We start from the raw sequence: 18,460 nt of genomic DNA, 5'->3' as shown, positions 1-18,460 counted from the left end.
GGCGCACTTCGAATCTGCCTTGTTGAACATAAGTGCGGCCACCTCGGAGTACGAGCCCATCTTCGCCCAAAGATTTTTTTGTGCTAAAAGGTCATTACCTAAGCTTTTTATAGTGGGGTCAAACGTCCTGATTGGTCAAGTAGTTTTGACGCTATGGCCGTTTTAAAAAAGTCCCTAGATATGTGGCGCACCCTGTATTAATACAGCATATATGAATTTGTTCAAAGATTGGGAATTGAAGGCATTGTCGTTTACACAATTATTTCTATAAATTATTTTAATCTTATATATTATAATTTCTTTTCTCGTATATATTCGAATCCGGTGGATAGGAACCGGTTCTCATCCATACGAAAAAAAACTATGTCTAGCATCGTATTATATCCAGCTTTCTATGAATATAAAAATTTACAATCATAAGATTAAAACCGAAGGCACCGGCTAAAAAAGCTGGTTTTAATCTTATAATTGTACTTTCTATATCCGCGGAAAGTTGTTTATAATTCGATGCGAGAAAAACCTATTAATTAACTCTGTATAAACTAAATTCTTTATATTTAAAAAAATAAGTTTCTTCAAACCCATTTTTATAATATAAGGATTTTTAAATAGAATTATAGAATAGTACCTTTATTGATTTTTAATTTAAATTCTTCTTTGATTACTTTTACCCTATCCACTCCCCTCCTACCGGATAAACATACTCTTCAATAAATGAGGTCCATGTTATCATCAAAATGAACAATTTCCTACAATATATCCACCTATTTTCTACATTCATTCAATCGATCCAACATACCTTGGGACACAGAACAGGTTTACAGCCGGGCGGATAATGCGCGTGCTGCATGCCGCGTTTCGTTGCCGCCGTCGGAATGTCGTCGTAGTAATGCCGCTCAGCGGCAGTTGCCTCTGACGACGTTTTGATGTCCTTGAGTATGTCAACAACCGACATTTGTTTGTCTGGCTGCTGGCCATTATCATGGCCGGGATAGGCGTAAGTCACACAACTGCCGCCGCCGACGTTATTAGTCGCTCTGGCTGCGACAAAGGTATCAAACGAGGGGTTGGAACATGGCGGCAATTGGCACGTGGTTAACTGGGGCGCCGCCATTTTGTTTTCGTTCACATTGTGCATTTTATTGTCACTGTTATTTGCACCGCCGTTATGGCAATGATGAACACTGTCTATGTTATTTTCACTAGTATCATTATTGTGCACATGGTGGTGCTGGGGTACAGAGCCCCCCGCAGGGGTAACATAGTGTTTAGAAGCATGCTCACATGTGCTAGTATGATGGGGGTGTTGGGGGTGCCTGTCTATGCTGTGACCGCCACTTCCATGATGGGGGTTCTGAATATTAATGTTTTTTTTTCTAATGATTTTTTTTGTTTAAATTTATTTACAACAATTACATTCATAAACAGCGTAGATAAAACTTAATTTTTAGAGAGGGAGGGGACATTAGGCTGTAAATTACACTGGTACACTGACACATTGTACTTTGCAAAAAAAACCTTGGGTAATTTTATTAAATGTTGATTGGTTGGGTCCAAACTAGTAGTGTCCAAACTTTTTAGCCAAAATCTCAATCTACAAAATGAATAAATTTTGGGAATTTATATAAATTTATCGTCCGTTGTCTTAATCCTTCAAATCCCTGATAATATGAGATAAGAGCAAAGGGGTTGTTGCATGGCAATGAGTAAATTCGTACGGTAGGGGGGTGTCGACTGTCAACATCACCATTAAAATAAAAAAAATGGGATCTATAATACAAAGTAGAATGTTGTCTGTCCGTCCGTCCGTCTGAAGCTTAAGATCTCGGTAACCACTGAACCAATCGGATTCTACTCTTCAGGGAATATACCTACTGGTCCTGTGGTGGTTTTAGGCTATTTTCTTGGGGGGTGGGACACCTCCATCCCCCCAAAAAACAAAAAAATCCCCCGCCCATTTTACGAATTTCACCTTAACTTTTTTTTATCATCTCTTGGGGCAAAGCCCCTAGAGGCTAGGGGCGAAGCCGCTAGTAAATTCATAAATAAATAAGTCGAATGATTTAGATCTTTTAAAAATTATATCATTAGAAAACATTCCTTGAGACAAGAACTGAGTTTGTTATTGCTAGCAGCTGCTGCCAAGGGACCCGCAGCTGCTTGGCCGCTACTGCTGCCGGCGGCTGCAGCACCGCAGCTCAGGTGGTGACCAGTGATATGGCGGGGTAAACTTCTATCACAAGACACACTCACAACTTTGCAGCTGTTCCCACCTGGATAGATAGATAGATAGATAGCGGCGAAAAAAATATTTTTAGTAAACAGCAGATTTTAATATAGATTGAAAATAAACAATTTCACGTGTCCCTAGGGGCTTCTAATGGCTCAGCCGCTAGTAATATGTAAAGAGAGTATCTACGCTTCTCAAATTTATTTGATCTTAAATATATAATTTTTAATTAATTTCCTAGTATAAACAATTAGTTTTAGTTATCTAATTAAAGTGCGTCATCACATAAGTCTATGACAATGGATATATTATTACTTGGATGTTACACCAGATTTTCATGTTCTCTAATGAAGTGGAACTTTTAGCTGGTAACGATTCCCCCCTTCCACCCACATACCCCATATTCACCCTTCATACTTGATTAACGAACTGACCATTATTTGATGTCCATGTCAGCAACCTAAATTGACGTCAATTTTTCTCCTGTTATAATATTCACGTATATTCTATATCCATTTCATTGACATCCTGTTTATTACTTAAAACTTATATATGAGTCTATTTTTATTAGTGACGAAGATACTCTATTATAATGAATATCCGTCTGTGCGTCTAAAATGAACTAGGATAGACAGCTGAAAATTTTTGAGAAGTTTTCATAAACCAATAAGCATTAATTAAATTTAGACCGTTGTTCTGTCAATCATGCTACAAAAGACATAAATATACATTCATTTATAAAGTTTTGGTATTTTTATGTAAAGCTATGCTATTTGTACTTGTGATTTTGTTATCCTTGTTAGAATTTTATTCATATTGAATTAAATCTAGGTATTTATCTGACAAATAATTAATTTTCATCTTTATCGATATATTTATCTACCTTAACCTAGGTTGTTGTTGTGAGTGGGCGGAGTTACCACACCTACATTTTATCTGTTTATCTTCATCTACTAATTTCTCTACCTGAGTTGCCACACCCACTTATTAATCTATCTATCCATTTATCTACCTGAACATGAGTTATTATGTGAGTGGGCGGAGTTGCCACACCCATATTTTAATCTATCTATCTCTCCAGCTCTAACTATCTCTTCAAATGGGCCGAGTTTCAAAGTCATGAACTTATTCTACCTATCTATTTATCTACCTGAATTTGAGTTATGATGTGAGTGTGCGGATTTACCACACCAACATCTTAATCTATCTATCTATTTATCTACCTGAACATGAGTTATGATGTGAGTGGGCGGAGTTGCCACACCCACATTTGTTGAAAGCTTTCGAGGAAGTAGAAGAGGGGAGGCGGGAACACGTGGCTGACCCTGAATGCGCTGAATACCTGGATATATAGATTGATAATAGATGTGTTAATAAATAGATAGATAGATAAATAATAGATAGATAATAAATAGATAAATGGTAGATGGATTAATAACAGATGGATTGATAATAGATAGATTAATAATAGTTATTATTGTAATATACAGTGGGGGTAATTTTGTGTATTTGGGAGTGTAAATCGGTCTTTGTTATTTCCCTTTAGATCCTTTCAAACAAACATACCTTGAACGGTCCAGATGGCCACAGGAATGATTCCTATATCCAGCAGTTTCTGTATGCCTGCTGCCAGGTTGATCTGGTGCAGGATGCCTGCCAGCCTTGGATCCAGTTATGCTGGAGAGACAGGTAGGATCAAGTGTAATGGGGGAGGTCGACTTTTATAATTTTTATTCTCAATAAAAAATGATAGTTTATTTAGTTTGTTTTGTTGGTCCCAATTACGTAATGCCCAAACTTTTCAACAAATGATCTTAATAAACAGAAGGAGTTATTTTGTTTATCATCATTGAGGCACCATCAATGTACCATCAATTGTCTTATCCCTTGAGATCCGTGGAATTGCCGATATTTATTGAGAATAAATTCCTTAGTTTTGGTGTGTTTTGGCGTTGATCTACAAGAACTTGAGGTGGGGGGCACACTTGAATAAGTCTTCCTCCGACTTTACATGAAATAAAAATATTCAAACTTAAAAATTGAAATTTTTCTCTGAAAAAAAGTTTGTTTCGAAAGTTGATCATTTTGTAAAAGTTTTCATCACATGATTAATTCTGATAATCGAACCATAATATTTTAATCATTTCAGATTTGGGACAGATTATTTTTAAGATTTTTACAACCGAAGCTACTCTATAAGTTTGTCTGTATTTTGGGTTGTTTGTATCGTTATATAGTTTGCTTCAAGAATCGACTACGTCCATAAACAGCGGGAATAAGGACGAGGCGGGGGACATTGGGTTGTTTATTACACTAGTCCCAAAAGTTTTATAATAACGTTTTTTTATTTGTTGGCCCAATAGCGTTGGGAACTTTTATTGAATTTTAATTGGTTGTTTCATTAAGTTGAGTGTCCAAATGTTTCAACCACTAATTGTAATCTACAGATTGTTTATTATCGGCTATTGTCTTATCTCTTTAGATTCCTGTTTGATAATCCTTGTTAATATTGATTTCAATTAATAGTTATGAATAAATTTTACGCATTAAGAAAGTTATAGAAAGAATCTTAAACATTTTAGTTTAATTTGGGTCAATTATAAATCTGCTTAGATAAAGTTCATTAAACTTATTTTAGAATAAAATTTTTCGCATCGTATTTTAAACTGATTACAAAAATGTTAATAATTTTATGATTATTATTTTTTTTATCTTTCTTGGAAAATTGTCTATAATACGATTAGTTACATCATTTTTCGGTATGGCTCAGAAATGTTTCCAATTTAGCAGATATTAATCGCTTTCAAAGCCACAGAGAATAAAATTTCGACTGTCCATTCATAATTATAATTTGATTGATTGATTGAACTTACTTTCTGCTAGTGTTTCTGCCGCGTCTTCTAGAAGTTTGCGTGGATGCCGCGTGTGTTTTTGTACGGGGAGGCGGTAGGGTTGCTGAACTATACCTACACAAAATAATATCAAATACATTAACTTGATAAGATGTCTGTTTGTCTAGCGGTTAGCCTGCCCGTGCATAGCAAAGAATCTTGCTAACTATTAAACCGATATAGTTCTTCTTTTCAATAAAGTTTCTTTTAGGGTTTTGGGAAGATTTATAATTATTTTTGGGAAGGGTATCTCCACTCTGACTAGAGAAACCGCACCACTCTGAAAAAAAATATTATATAAGTGGAGGGCCTCTATGGGCGTAGCCGCTAGCCTAAGATAGAACAATAGATGAATTAGTAGATAGAGAGATATAAAACTGATATGAAATAGATTGAAAAAATATGATTTAATGATAAATATTTGATAAATGATAGATAGATAGATATATATATGATAGATTGATACCTTTTAGGAGAATCAATAGAGGTCGGGGGTGCACACGGATCTGGATAGAGGGGAGGAAAACCCTCACTCTGGGAGGAATGCGTTGAATACGACCTAAATAATATATATACAATGTCTAGATTAATAATTACTTCATTAAACAAATAATAACACAGAACAGAAAAATATCTGACAATAAGAAAGCTAAATTTTTGTTTTTCTTTTTAGAAGTCTGCTATAATTATTTCAGATAAAGCTTTGCTTTGGGAATATTTTTATCAAGAGTATTTAACAGCAGTTTGACTTTCAAAAAGTGTTTAATAAGCATCCAATATGTTTTTATTTTATCTATAAGACCGATAAATTGATACATCTCCAAAGAATTTTTTGCCTGCTAGCAAATTGTTTTCTGCTTCTTGGCTGTAGTAATATTCCCGACACAATTGGTTGATTTTCAAAGACCCAATTCAGAGTCGACACAAGGACAATGGAATAGGGAAATACCGTTATCTAACCCCTTTAGTGTTTATTTCTAATATAAAAACAAAAATGTTATTTAATGTATTAGGAATGTCAATGTACTCACCTGTGCCTTCTATGGTTTCCCTTCCTGCCTGCGGATCTACCCCGTCTGTTACTCATCTCTGATCTGGTGTTCCTTCTGTCATATTCTAGATAGATAGATAGATAGTTAGACAGATAGATGGATGGATGGATGGATGGATGGATGGATGGATGGATGGATGGATGGATGGATGGATGGATGGATGGATGGATGGATGGATGGATGGATAGATGGATGGATGGATGGATGGATCGATGGATGGATGGATGGATGGATGGATGGATGGATGGATGGATGGATGGATGGATGGATGGATGGATGGATGGATGGATGGATGGATGGATGGATGGATGGATGGATGGATGGATGGATGGATGGATGGATGGATGGATGGATGGATGGATGGATGGATGGATAGATGGATGGATGGATGGATGGATGGATGGATGGATGGATGGATGGATGGATGGATGGATGGATGGATGGATGGATGGATGGATGGATGGATGGATGAATGGATGGATGGATGGATGGATCGATGGATGGATCGATGGATGGATCGATGGATGGATCGATGGATGGATCGATGGATGGATCGATGGATGGATGGATAGATGGATGGATGGATGGATGGATGGATGGATGGATGGATGGATGGATGGATGGATGGATATATGGATGGATGGATAGATAAATGGATGGATGGATGGATGGATAGATGGATGAATGCATGGATGGATGGATAGATGGATGAATAAATGAATGGATGGATGGATGGATGGATGGATGGATGGATGGATGGATGGATGGATGGATGGATGGATGAATGGATGGATGGATGGATGGATGGATGGATGAATTGATGGATGGATGGATGGATGGATGGATGGATGGATGGATGGATGGATGGATGGATGAAAGGATGGATGGATGGATGGATGGATGGATGGATGGATGGATGGATGGATGGATGGATGGATGGATGGATGGATGGATGGATGGATGGATGGATGGAAGGATAGATGAATGAATGGATGGATGGATGGATGAAGAAAAGAACAAATAGAAAAGTTAATTTAGGCTCTCTAAATTGACCTCAATAAATTTTGATTTCAAAAATACTAAATTTAATTCAATAATAATTCATATTCTACTGAAATGATTATAAAATAAAACTAATAATATATATTTTATTCATTAATTGCTCTTGCATAATTTTATTTTTAGCTAAATAGATTTTTTCTTTTCATTAATTCTAATTGAAGATTTTGAGATACATACATCCAGCGGAAAAATAGCAGTCAACTAGCGGACAACTAGCAGTCAACTTGCGGTCATTTAGCGGACAACTAACGGACAACCAGCGAACATACCTCTGACAGAAGTATTATCTTCACTCTCATCCTCTGAAGAGTTATCATTACTGTTGGCCTGCTTCAAGATATCCATCAGCTGTCGGGTGACGTCATCTTGAGCAATCAGCTGACGCGTGGCGTCTTCGTTTCCCTATAATAAATGTATGTACAGTACTAAAATCAACTGATACGTGACGTCATTGTTTCCCTATAATCAATTTATATTACTTTAATAAGTTGATGTTTTACGTCATCATTTCCCTATAATAAATGTACAATTAGCTGATACAAGATGTCATTTTTTCAATATATTAATAAATGTGCAGCACTAAACTCAGCTGACTTGTGACGTCATCATTTTCCAATAATTGTACAGTAATAAAATCAGCTGCCATTATAGCTTAACAAATGTACACATAAAAATTCAGTCTTTTATAGTACAGAAATTTATAAGAGAATATGTTAAATATATTAAACAGATGTAAGTTGGGACAAACAGATCCTAGATATAGGGTAGCTTCACTACTTCTAGCTGCTGGTTACCAGAACTATACCTGGGAAGCTGCCAACAGGAGCTGGTTCTTGATCTCCTGCTGCTCCTTGGTCAGGTGCCGGGGCAAGTCTTCCATAGACGAGGTACGAGTCTTTGAGTAACTGAAAAACAGTCAATCAATTAATTTAGACAGGAGGGGGGCATTTGGAGCCCATATTTCTATAAACATATCATTTCATACTAAACTGGATTGGTTGGTTCTATCTAGTTGTGTCTTTACTTTTCCACCAATAATTAAAAGCCAATTAACTAAAGCAAGCAGGGAGGGGTCATTGGGCTGTAAATTATACTGGTAATCAAAGATTTTAAAAAACATGTTATATCAAAAAATGTTAAAATCATTTGGGACTTGGTCAAAAGCACAAAAATATTATAGAAGGGCCGACAAAGGGATTTAAGGCAGATGTACAGAAGGTCCTATATTTGTTAAAAAATCATAAAACATTTCACATATGCCCTAAATAAATATATATTTTTCTAGAAATACTTAAAGGCTAATGAACCGAGTAAATTTTATACTGAATGCTCAATGGAATGGAGTATTTACACGAAAAGAAATAAGCAATCTATGTTAAATAGCTGCCGAGAAAATCACATTTTCATCATAGCGTTACGGACTGACTGACGGCCAGACAGATAAATTTGTTATAAAATTAATGATGCTTACCCTTTATATATTTCTGATTTCTTGAGATATTTATTAGAGTTGTAAACTGGCCTAACATCCAGGTACCTGGGTCTCTCCTGACAGAAACTACTTCCTAAATAATATATACAGGTATATAAGTTAGAGGTGTAAACTGGCCTCACATCCAGATACCTGGGTCTCTCCTGACAGAAACTACTTCCTAAATAATATATACAGGTATATAAGTTAGAGGTATAAACTCTGGCCTCACATCCAGATACCTGGGTCTCTTCTGACAGAAACTACTTCCTAAATAATATATACAGGTATATAAGTTAGAGGTGTAAACTGGCCTCACATCCAGATACCTGGGTCTCTCCTGACAGAAACTACTTCCTAAATAATATATACAGGTATATAAGTTAGAGGTATAAACTCTGGCCTCACATCCAGATACCTGGGTCTCTTCTGACAGAAACTACTTCCTAAATAATATATACAGGTATATAAGTTAGAGGTGTAAACTGGCCTCACATCCAGATACCTGGGTCTCTCCTGACAGAAACTACTTCCTAAATAATATATACAGGTATATAAGTTAGAGGTATAAACTCTGGCCTCACATCCAGATACCTGGGTCTCTCCTGGCAGAAACTACTACCTAAATAATATATACAGGTATATAAGTGAAAGGTATAAACTCTGGCCTCACATCCAGATACCTGGGTCTCTCCTGGCAGAAACTACTTCCTAAATAATATAAACAGGTATAAAAGTTAGAGGTATAAACTCTGGCCTCACATCCAGATACCTGGGTCTCTCCTGGCAGAAACTAATTCCTAAATAATATAAACAGGTATAAAAGTTAAAGGTATAAACTCTGGCCTCACATCCAGATACCTGGGTCTCTCCTGGCAGAAACTACTACCTAAATAATATATACAGGTATATAAATTAGAGGTATAAACTCTGGCCTCACATCCAGATACCTGGGTCTCTCCTGACAGAAACTACTTCCTAAAATGATTTACAGGTAGGAAGGATTTTTAAAACAATTTTAGTTATTATTTTGAAATAAAAAAATTCTGATCTTTCGTTTAAAGACAAACAAACCTGTGAAAAATCTAAAAAAAAGCTACCTGTTCTTTTATCTTTAAACACAACAAAAATCTTTAGAACGACAGGAAATTAAATTTTGATACTGTTATGCATAAAAATTTCGAAAATCGGACCAAAACACTAAAGATATGGGGAAATATGTGAAATATACATAAAAAAAGGAGCCGAGAAAATCATATTTCCCCCATTTGGTGTTTAATTACAGACACTCATACTGACAGGCGGATATTTAGAATTATAAAGTAGCTCCGCTACTAAAATTTAAAACCTCCCAAAAAAGTTATTATACCTGGCGAATGCATATTAGAACCCGATTGTGAGACAGAGCTGTAGCCACTCGCCGACACTTCACCGCCGCCGCTAGCACTTACATCGCCGCCTCTCCGAGCTCCCGCATCACTCTCTGCACAGCATGCCTCGCCGCAACACGTGCTGGCCTCACCGCAACACGTGGTAGTGTCGCCGTCGCAGGTGCTCATCTCACCCCCAGCAGTGGTACCTCCACCTTACAAAGAAAAATTATATCAGCCTTGTGGCGTGCACATGCTCTTGCCATGGGGGGTGTAAGACCTCCAAGCAGGGTTCTATATTATACTCAAGAGATGTGATTACACCACAAAAAAAAATATTTAGAATTTTCTTAAAGATTATAACATTAATAGGCTGATAGGTTAATAAATGTTCTATAAATAAGCTACATCTGACAACAAAATAATTGTATCATACCTACAAGTTAGGCAGATTAATTTTTTTTGTACTGTACCTGTACAGTTGTCTCCTGTACCGCCTGTACAACTAGTTGCATCACAACAGCTGCTTGGTGGGACACTGCTACACACGCTTATTGTCTGCTCACCAGCAGAACTGAACAAAAAGATTTTTTGGATCATAGATTTCTAAGGGGGGAGAGGGTGTGACTGGGGTTGCAAATGGGGTTTACACCCCTTCAAACTTTGATACTCCATATCTTTCACCTTCGGAAATTTTCTAAAAAAATTATTAGATTCAAGAAAACCCTAATTTTAACCCTTTCAAAAAATTGGACGTCACTGGGTTTCAAGATAAGTAAACAATCAATAATTCAATTGCAAGGTTTCTAAGTAGTGGAGCTACTTGCTTTATAATTCATTTAATACATTCTTGAAAAAAATATTGTTAGAAAATCAATCTTTTCTTGGTCATCTTAAACTAGGGTCTTTTTGAAGCAACAGAGTATTCTAAAATCTAGGTATTGAGTAATCTAAACCTAAACAGACAACACACCCTTTGTCTTAACTATTTATTATGATTAGATGTATTCTCACTTTGCTTTCTGTTGAAGTGTGTTGGCTGACATCACAGCAACAGTTGACCTTACCTGTGTGGAACTGTAGAACAGGACTGGCCAGAGCTGTGGGGTACAGTACTGCACGAGTGGGTGGTGGTAGTCCCCCCACCACCCCCACCTCCACACTCCCCACCCCCACTCACACTTCCCCCCTCCGTCTCCTCGCCACCTGTAGTTCCCCCACCTCCACCCCCTAACGGGGGTATATGATAATCATGAACTAGGTCGGTGAACCCAACTTCGGGCTTACGCCCTCCGACCCCGGCCCCGCGATGCGGGCAATGGGGGTTTTCCACGTGATGGTTATGGGAGGGGGGCTGCACCAGACAGGAAGGTTTTCCCGAAGGGGGTAGGGGGAGCTGTTGGGTTTGAATGTGGTGGGGGTGGGTGGAGGGGTGGTCTGATGACAGACAACCCTTGGTATTTTCTGATAGCACCTCGATTCTTGATTCATCCTTAAATATTTTTAAGTGTAAGCAATAACAAAATCAACATGGGGAATATTCACATGAAATTTGAAAGGCCTATCTCATATTCTCTATAGCATTATGGACCTGCAAAGGACGAAATAACTTGAAGCTGATCATCAGTTATAGTCTAGAACTTTCATTTTACTTTTACTTTTAAGTATGATTTAACTTACTAAAATACTATGTACAATTTTTCATTGAATTTTAAAGTAGATAGTGCCAAATTAAAAAAAAACACTTTCTATCATTCCTAGGGGTTAAAACTTTTAGTACTATTCTGATATATTGATTGGATGGTTCAAATTTGCAATTTCCAAACTTTTCTTCTATTATTGTGATAAAAAAGGGGTAATTTTGTTGATTACCTTACAGATTTTATTATCCTCTTTTCTGGAAGAACTGGAAATATTTGCTTCATCCGACATTTTCTCTCTCACAGGCTCCTGACGGATATACAAAAAAAATCAGTTTTCCGGCATGGTTTGGATTCATAACCAATAAATGCCCGCTTGTTTTAATTTACAAAAAAAATCATTTATCGTATAAAGATAATTTTCAAACATAATGAAATAATAATTATTTCTTGCAACGCATTATAGACAAAACTGGTTTTAATTTCATGTTTTTCATTTTAATATTCGTGAAAATTGGTCAGCAATACGATAAAATACATGATTTTTCAGAATGGCTCATAGCCGCTTATAATCTATCAGATATTAATCAATTTTGAAGCCATACTTAAAAAATTATTACTAGTTTTGTAGCTTTAGGCCTTTTGCCCCTCGCTCGGGGCCTACAAAACAACAAACTACAAAAAGGCAAAAATTAATAGTAATTACTTTTCTAGTATTCATTCGAAACCGATTAATATCCGGTGGATTAGAAACAGTTCTCATCCATACGAAAAAATTATGCCTAGCATCGTATTATATCCATGTATCTACAAATATGAAAATTTACAATCACAAAATTAAAACAAGTTTTATTAGCCCGTGCCTTCGGCATCTCGGGTATCCACGGATGAATTGTACATTTTATATCCACGGAAAGCTGTTTATAATACGATGCGAGAAATAACTATTCCACTGTGTGTGTGTGTACCTGTATCTCTAGCTGTTTAACCGGCTTATGGTTCGTAGTCAAAGCGCGGCTGTTGTTATTCGCTGCAAGAACGCTGCTTCCGCCACCGCCGCTTTCCTTTACTGTCAGCTTAGAGCTGCTGTTTTTGACCGCCAGGCCCATGACCCGCTCTCGCTCCTTCTCTTTAGCCTTCGACTTCTTTGTTAGGCTCCAAGCAGCCTAAAACAAATCATTTTAAATAGCTGGTATTTAGTTATCTTTAAGACTGTCTGTCCGTCGTTCTGTCTGTCTGTCTTTCTGTCTGTATGACTGTCTTTCTGTCTTTTTGTCTGTCTGTCTGTAAGTCTGTTTTATTGTCTGACTGTCTGTAAGACTATATGTCTTATTGTCTGTGTGTGTGTGTGTCTGCCTGTCTCTCTGTCTGCATATCCCTTTGTCTGTATGTCTATCTGTCAGTATGTCTATCTGTCTGTATGTCTATGTGTCTGTATATCTTTTTATGTGTATGCCTTGTCTGTTTTTCTGTATAACCCCTCTGTTTTTTTCTATCTATCCATCTATCTATCTATCTATCTATCTAAAGGGGCGTCGTAGCTCAGTGGTAACGCACTGAGTTACGGTGATGAGAGTTCGAGTTCTAGTACCCATGTGGCAACTCGAATTTCTCAGTTGAATACATTCACGCAACTTCCCCTGGTTGTGTAAGAAGGGGATTATCGAGTAAGTTTGGATACTTAATAGTCACGTACATAATATCTGTACTACCCTTATCCCAAGCTCCTCTGCGGAGAGCGTCATTCATTACGGTGACTTAATTTGGGACACCTGCAATACTCGGCAAGGGTGAGGTAATAATGAGTAGCTCTCATGAGATAGCGGGTCAAGTCATAATGTGCTTGAACGTGGAGCTTGATAGCCCTAGTGGCTATACAAAAGTATCTCAGCCTACTCCATGACTACTTAGATCCAAATCCTAAGAGACTATGGCTAATCAATCAATCAATCTATCTATCTATCTATCTATCTATCTATCTATCTATCTATCTATCTATCTATCTATCTATCTATCTATCTATCTATCTATCTATATACCTATCTATATACCTATCTATCTATCTATCTATTTATCTATCTATTTATCTATCTATCTATCTATCTATCTATCTATCTATCTATCTATATACCTATCTATCTATCTATCTATCTATCTATCTATCTATCTATCTATCTATCTATCTATCTATCTATCTATCTATCTATCTATCTATCTATCTATCTATCTATCTATCTATCTATCTATCTATCTATCTATCTATCTATCTATCTATCTATCTATCTATCTATCTATCTATCTATCTATCTATCTATCTATCTATCTATCTATCTATCTATCTATCTATCTATCTATCTATCTATCTATCTATCTATCTATCTATCTATCTATCTATCTATCTATCTATCTATCTATCTATCTATCTATCTATCTATCTATCTATCTATCTATCTATCTATCTATCTATCTATCTATCTATCTATCTATCTATCTATCTATCTATCTATCTATCTATCTATCTATCTATCTATCTATCTATCTATCTATCTATCTATCTATCTATCTATCTATCTATCTATCTATCTATCTATCTATCTATCTATCTATCTATCTATCTATCTATCTATCTATCTATCTATCTATCTATCTATCTATCTATCTATCTATCTATCTATCTATCTATCTATCTATCTATCTATCTATCTATCTATCTATCTATCTATCTATCTATCTATCTATCTATCTATCTATCTATCTATGTACCTGGAAAATGAATGAATATAGAACAATGAGTATGATGAGTGGTATCCAGTAATAGCCAATAATCAGAGAAGTGTTGAAAACTGGATCCTAAAAGGATGAAAGAATTAATTATTTATTTTTTATAGGGGGGAGGGAGGGGACATCTTGGACTGTAAATTATACCCTTATACACAAAGTATTATGGTCCTGTTAATTGGTTTCATCCAATAGTTTTCTTCAACAGGTAATTTTGTCTGTTATCATTGGGTTTATCGTCCATTGTATTATCCCTTATGACCCCTGGTTTTTATGCAAGGATGATACTTTTCATAAGTAGCACCTAATCATTAATTTGTTACAGAAAATTCAAGAATTAAAAGGAAAAAAAGAGTTTATGATCGTTAAGAAAAATAAGGACCTCAAGACAAAAGTTGAAAATAAAGGATTAAAGGAAAAAAACATTGATTGTGTTCCAGTCGGATGAAAAAAGTATCTGTACAGTGAATTTTAGGCCTCTATCCATAATAGGAGTCGAGATAATAGGAGTAAGCGTTGGCCAACTACAACCTCTCCACCTACTTTGAGAGTATGATCTTGTAGGGTTAAGAGGGAGAAAATAGACAAACAGACAATAATGGCATATAAAGAAGCTTCGATTTGAAAAAAAACTGAAAAAAATGAATAAAAATAATATTGTGCAAAATATATATAAAAAAAATAACTTAAATAAGACACTTCTCTGTATAAATCTTTATATAAATATACAGAAAATTATTTTTCATTAATTGGTCAAAATAAATTACAAAAGAATTTTTCAGGGATCGGAAGCCTCACGTAAGCCGCGTGTAAGCCTCAGTGAAATCGTGATTTTATCACTATAAAATTCAGCTGGATGTATAAAACGGCTCTTTAGCAGACAATCCTTCTTTCTTAAATTTTTTTTCTGCTCACAATCAGGTTTAAAACTGAGGCTTATGCGCGGCTTACGTGAGGCTTCCGATCCCTGGAATTTTTCTCCTTTTTATTTGTGTTATTTAAGAATTATTTTTAAGAATAATTTTTATTAACTATCTATATTATTTTATTCCTATACGAAAGCTTTACAAAATTTGTCTGTCTGTCAGTTTCTTCAGATTTAGTAACTTTGAGAAAATTTGGTACCCAAAGTTTTATCTTGTTTGTTGGCTCAAAAACTGTGGATCCTTATATTGAATTTGTTAATTTGGGAGAAATATTGTTTGTTGGGGATAAATATCAATTTATTGTCCAGTGGTTATTTTCTTATTTCATTCGCATATTGAGTCAGCTATAAATAGTCGCATTACATAGGATAATGCTTTGCTAGGTTAAATTATACCTCGGAAAAGTTTCTCCGTGAAGAATATGGAAAAACATGCTTTATAAGTCATGATTAGTTGAATTTCTATCCTAAGCTTTCCTTTCTATCCTGACACACAGAAAACTGTCCCGAATTTGTATTAATTTTGAGGAACAAGACTCAAGTGACGTCATATTTTTCTTTCCCGAAAAAGGGAAGGGGGGAATAAAATCTCTTCAAAAGAGATGGGGAAAACCCCCTTTTCTCCCATCTCTTTTTTCTTCCCCCCTTACCTTTTTTTCTTTCCCCCTTCCCTTTTTCGGGAAAGAAAAATATGACGTAACTGGAGTCTTGTTCCTCAAAATTAATACAAATTCGGGACAGTTTTCTGTGTGTCTTCTATCCTATTTCAGGAACTTGTAACCTAGAAAAATTAAAAAAACCTTACCTTTAAGAATTGAACCATACACTCCCCCGGATTCAAATCACGGTGTCCTGCAAAAATTAACAATTTCAATAATGTGTTTTATACATTTCAACAAAATATTATTGTAGCAAATTTATAAAGTAACAGGATGTCTAAATGTCTGCATGTCTGTACTGAAAGGATCTCGCTATGCGCTGGACTGATATGGTTATTCTTTCCTTACTTCTTATAGGTTTATAACTATTTGGGGGGAGTTTTCCTCCACCCTCCTAAAATAAATAAGCCCTGAAATAAATACCCCCTCCGCAACTTTCAAACTAAAATAAAAACTGGAGGGTCGACCTTCACCTTTTCTAAAGTGTCGCTAGTAATATATAATGCATTTAATAGCAAGAACTTTAATCATGCCACTATTGACTATATTTCATTTTCAACCAAACTTAATAAACATACGTAGTCAAAGATAAAAGTTGAATGGCCATTTAAAATTACATGAGGCGTTTTTGTCCTATAACAAAAAATACCTTTTTAAAATAGCGTTGCTAGGATATGTGCGTCAATCGTCCGTTATAATAATGTTAGTTAGTTTTTTTGCTAAATTTATTCACTCTTTTTCAACTTTTTGTTCGATTTAGGGAAAATAGACCTTCCAAGGATTACTCATGCAAAAATTCAGATCGAAATTCGAGTTCTAAGTGCCATGTATAAAATGTTAAATTTTTAAAAGACATATTACAACTTTTGTGGCCATTGGCCTTCTGAATACTTCTCAAGAATAGCTTTGAAGACAGTTGATAAAATAGGCTACGCCCCTAAACGTATCTAGGTGTACTTGAGAGGGAGTATTTTTTTATATGGTGGTTTCTCTTGGGAGGTGGTGGTACCCTACACCAGAATAGCTATAAACCTTCCCAGGACCTATGAGGTACTACAATACAATGAGTTCAGCGGTTCGCAGATAGATAGACACAGATCCTGTTACTTTTATATAAGGATTTTATACAGAAATAATTATAAATCTTATAATAATGCTTTTATATTTCATGGAAATAAAAATAATAAAATTATTATTTCAGATTTTTTACTTTTTTAAAAAACACACCAATTACAATTAAATAAAATGTTTAAAATGTATTTAAAAAGTCAGAGAGGGAGGAGATATTGGGGAATTTATTACTCTAGTCCTCAAAGTTTTATAATAACGTTTTTGTTATTTGTTGGCTTTACAAATTTGGAGACTTTTATTTAATTTTGATTAGTTGGTTCATTAAGAGAGTGTCCAAACGATTCAACAACTAATTGTAATCTACAGAAGGGTTTATTTTGTGTATCATCATTGGGGATGTTCATTATTTTTTCGGCTATTGTCTTATCCCTTTAGATCTCTGGTAGAGAATATATTTCAAGTAATTCTATTCATAATTTTAATTAAATTGTCCTATATATTGAAGTAATTAGATGTATATGTATATGCGTGTGTTCATTAAAATCTCGAAACAGACAGGTCCGTTTTATAATTTCTATTAGTGTAATTTGATAAAAGGCATGTCGAAATTTTGTCACGCTACGAAATATCTACATACAATAAAGTATAAGGGACGTGTTTGTCAGTCTATCTGTCTGTCTGTTTGTTAATATGTTTTATGTCTGTCAGTCAGTCCTTTTGTCTTCCTGTTCATCCATCTGTGTGTTTGATCGTTTATCAGTCCTTCTGTCTGTCAGTCTGAGCTGGATCTTTAAATCATTTCAGTGGTGAGCCAGATCGAGGTGAGCCGAATTTCAGCCAATCACAGCGCGGCATATCATAAAATGCTGTGCTCTCATTGGTGGAAAGTTGGCTCACCCCGATCTGGCTCACCGCTAAAATGATTTAAAGATCCAGCTCTGTTCTTGTGTCGTTCTACTTTTTATATGTTCTTATGTCTGTCAGTCTAACTATCTGTCTGTTTGTTCGTTTGTCTATTCTTCTGTCAATTTGTCTATCTTTTTTGTCTAACTTTATATCTGTCTTTTCTTTTTCTCTGTCAGTCTGTCCTTCTGTCTGTTCGTCTATATATTCTCTGTCTGTACAAATGTCCTTCCCAGAGAAGATAAAGTATAGAATAGAATCCAGGTAAAAGATTCTGCCTGACTAGCCTGAAGTAAAATTGGAACATTTGAAAGACCAAAACCGCTACATGGCTGTTAGTAAATAACATGATTTCAGTAATTATTCAGAAAAAAAATATTTAAAATAGATTCCTTTTGCAATAATTTA

At 35.6% G+C, this 18,460-nt stretch overlaps 1 protein-coding gene across 1 annotated transcript in view; it reads right to left on the bottom strand.

Annotated features, from left to right (window-relative positions):
- The window catches only part of LOC145329206 (uncharacterized), a 114,229-nt gene that overhangs the window by 10,504 nt on the left and 85,265 nt on the right, over positions 1-18,460 (bottom strand). The window contains exons 12-29 of the mRNA XM_080173257.1: positions 16,225-16,271; positions 14,480-14,566; positions 12,685-12,882; positions 11,949-12,026; positions 11,144-11,568; positions 10,550-10,650; positions 10,076-10,291; positions 8,707-8,800; positions 8,041-8,140; positions 7,505-7,637; positions 6,153-6,237; positions 5,588-5,680; positions 5,104-5,196; positions 4,163-4,235; positions 3,797-3,951; positions 3,454-3,572; positions 2,103-2,273; positions 800-1,356 (exon numbers count right to left, since the gene is read on the bottom strand). Of these exons, the coding sequence (XP_080029383.1) occupies positions 800-1,356; positions 2,103-2,273; positions 3,454-3,572; positions 3,797-3,951; positions 4,163-4,235; positions 5,104-5,196; positions 5,588-5,680; positions 6,153-6,237; positions 7,505-7,637; positions 8,041-8,140; positions 8,707-8,800; positions 10,076-10,291; positions 10,550-10,650; positions 11,144-11,568; positions 11,949-12,026; positions 12,685-12,882; positions 14,480-14,566; positions 16,225-16,271 (2,825 nt within the window). The remainder of the gene's footprint in view (positions 1-799; positions 1,357-2,102; positions 2,274-3,453; positions 3,573-3,796; positions 3,952-4,162; positions 4,236-5,103; positions 5,197-5,587; positions 5,681-6,152; positions 6,238-7,504; positions 7,638-8,040; positions 8,141-8,706; positions 8,801-10,075; positions 10,292-10,549; positions 10,651-11,143; positions 11,569-11,948; positions 12,027-12,684; positions 12,883-14,479; positions 14,567-16,224; positions 16,272-18,460) is intronic.

Source organism: Acartia tonsa, chromosome 10, assembly GCF_053477335.1.
Source record: "Acartia tonsa isolate MP-2025a chromosome 10, ASM5347733v1, whole genome shotgun sequence".
Classification (NCBI taxonomy): Eukaryota; Metazoa; Arthropoda; class Copepoda; order Calanoida; family Acartiidae; genus Acartia; species Acartia tonsa.
Note: the sequence above shows the minus strand (reverse complement) of the source record. Positions and strands in the feature narration are given on the sequence as shown.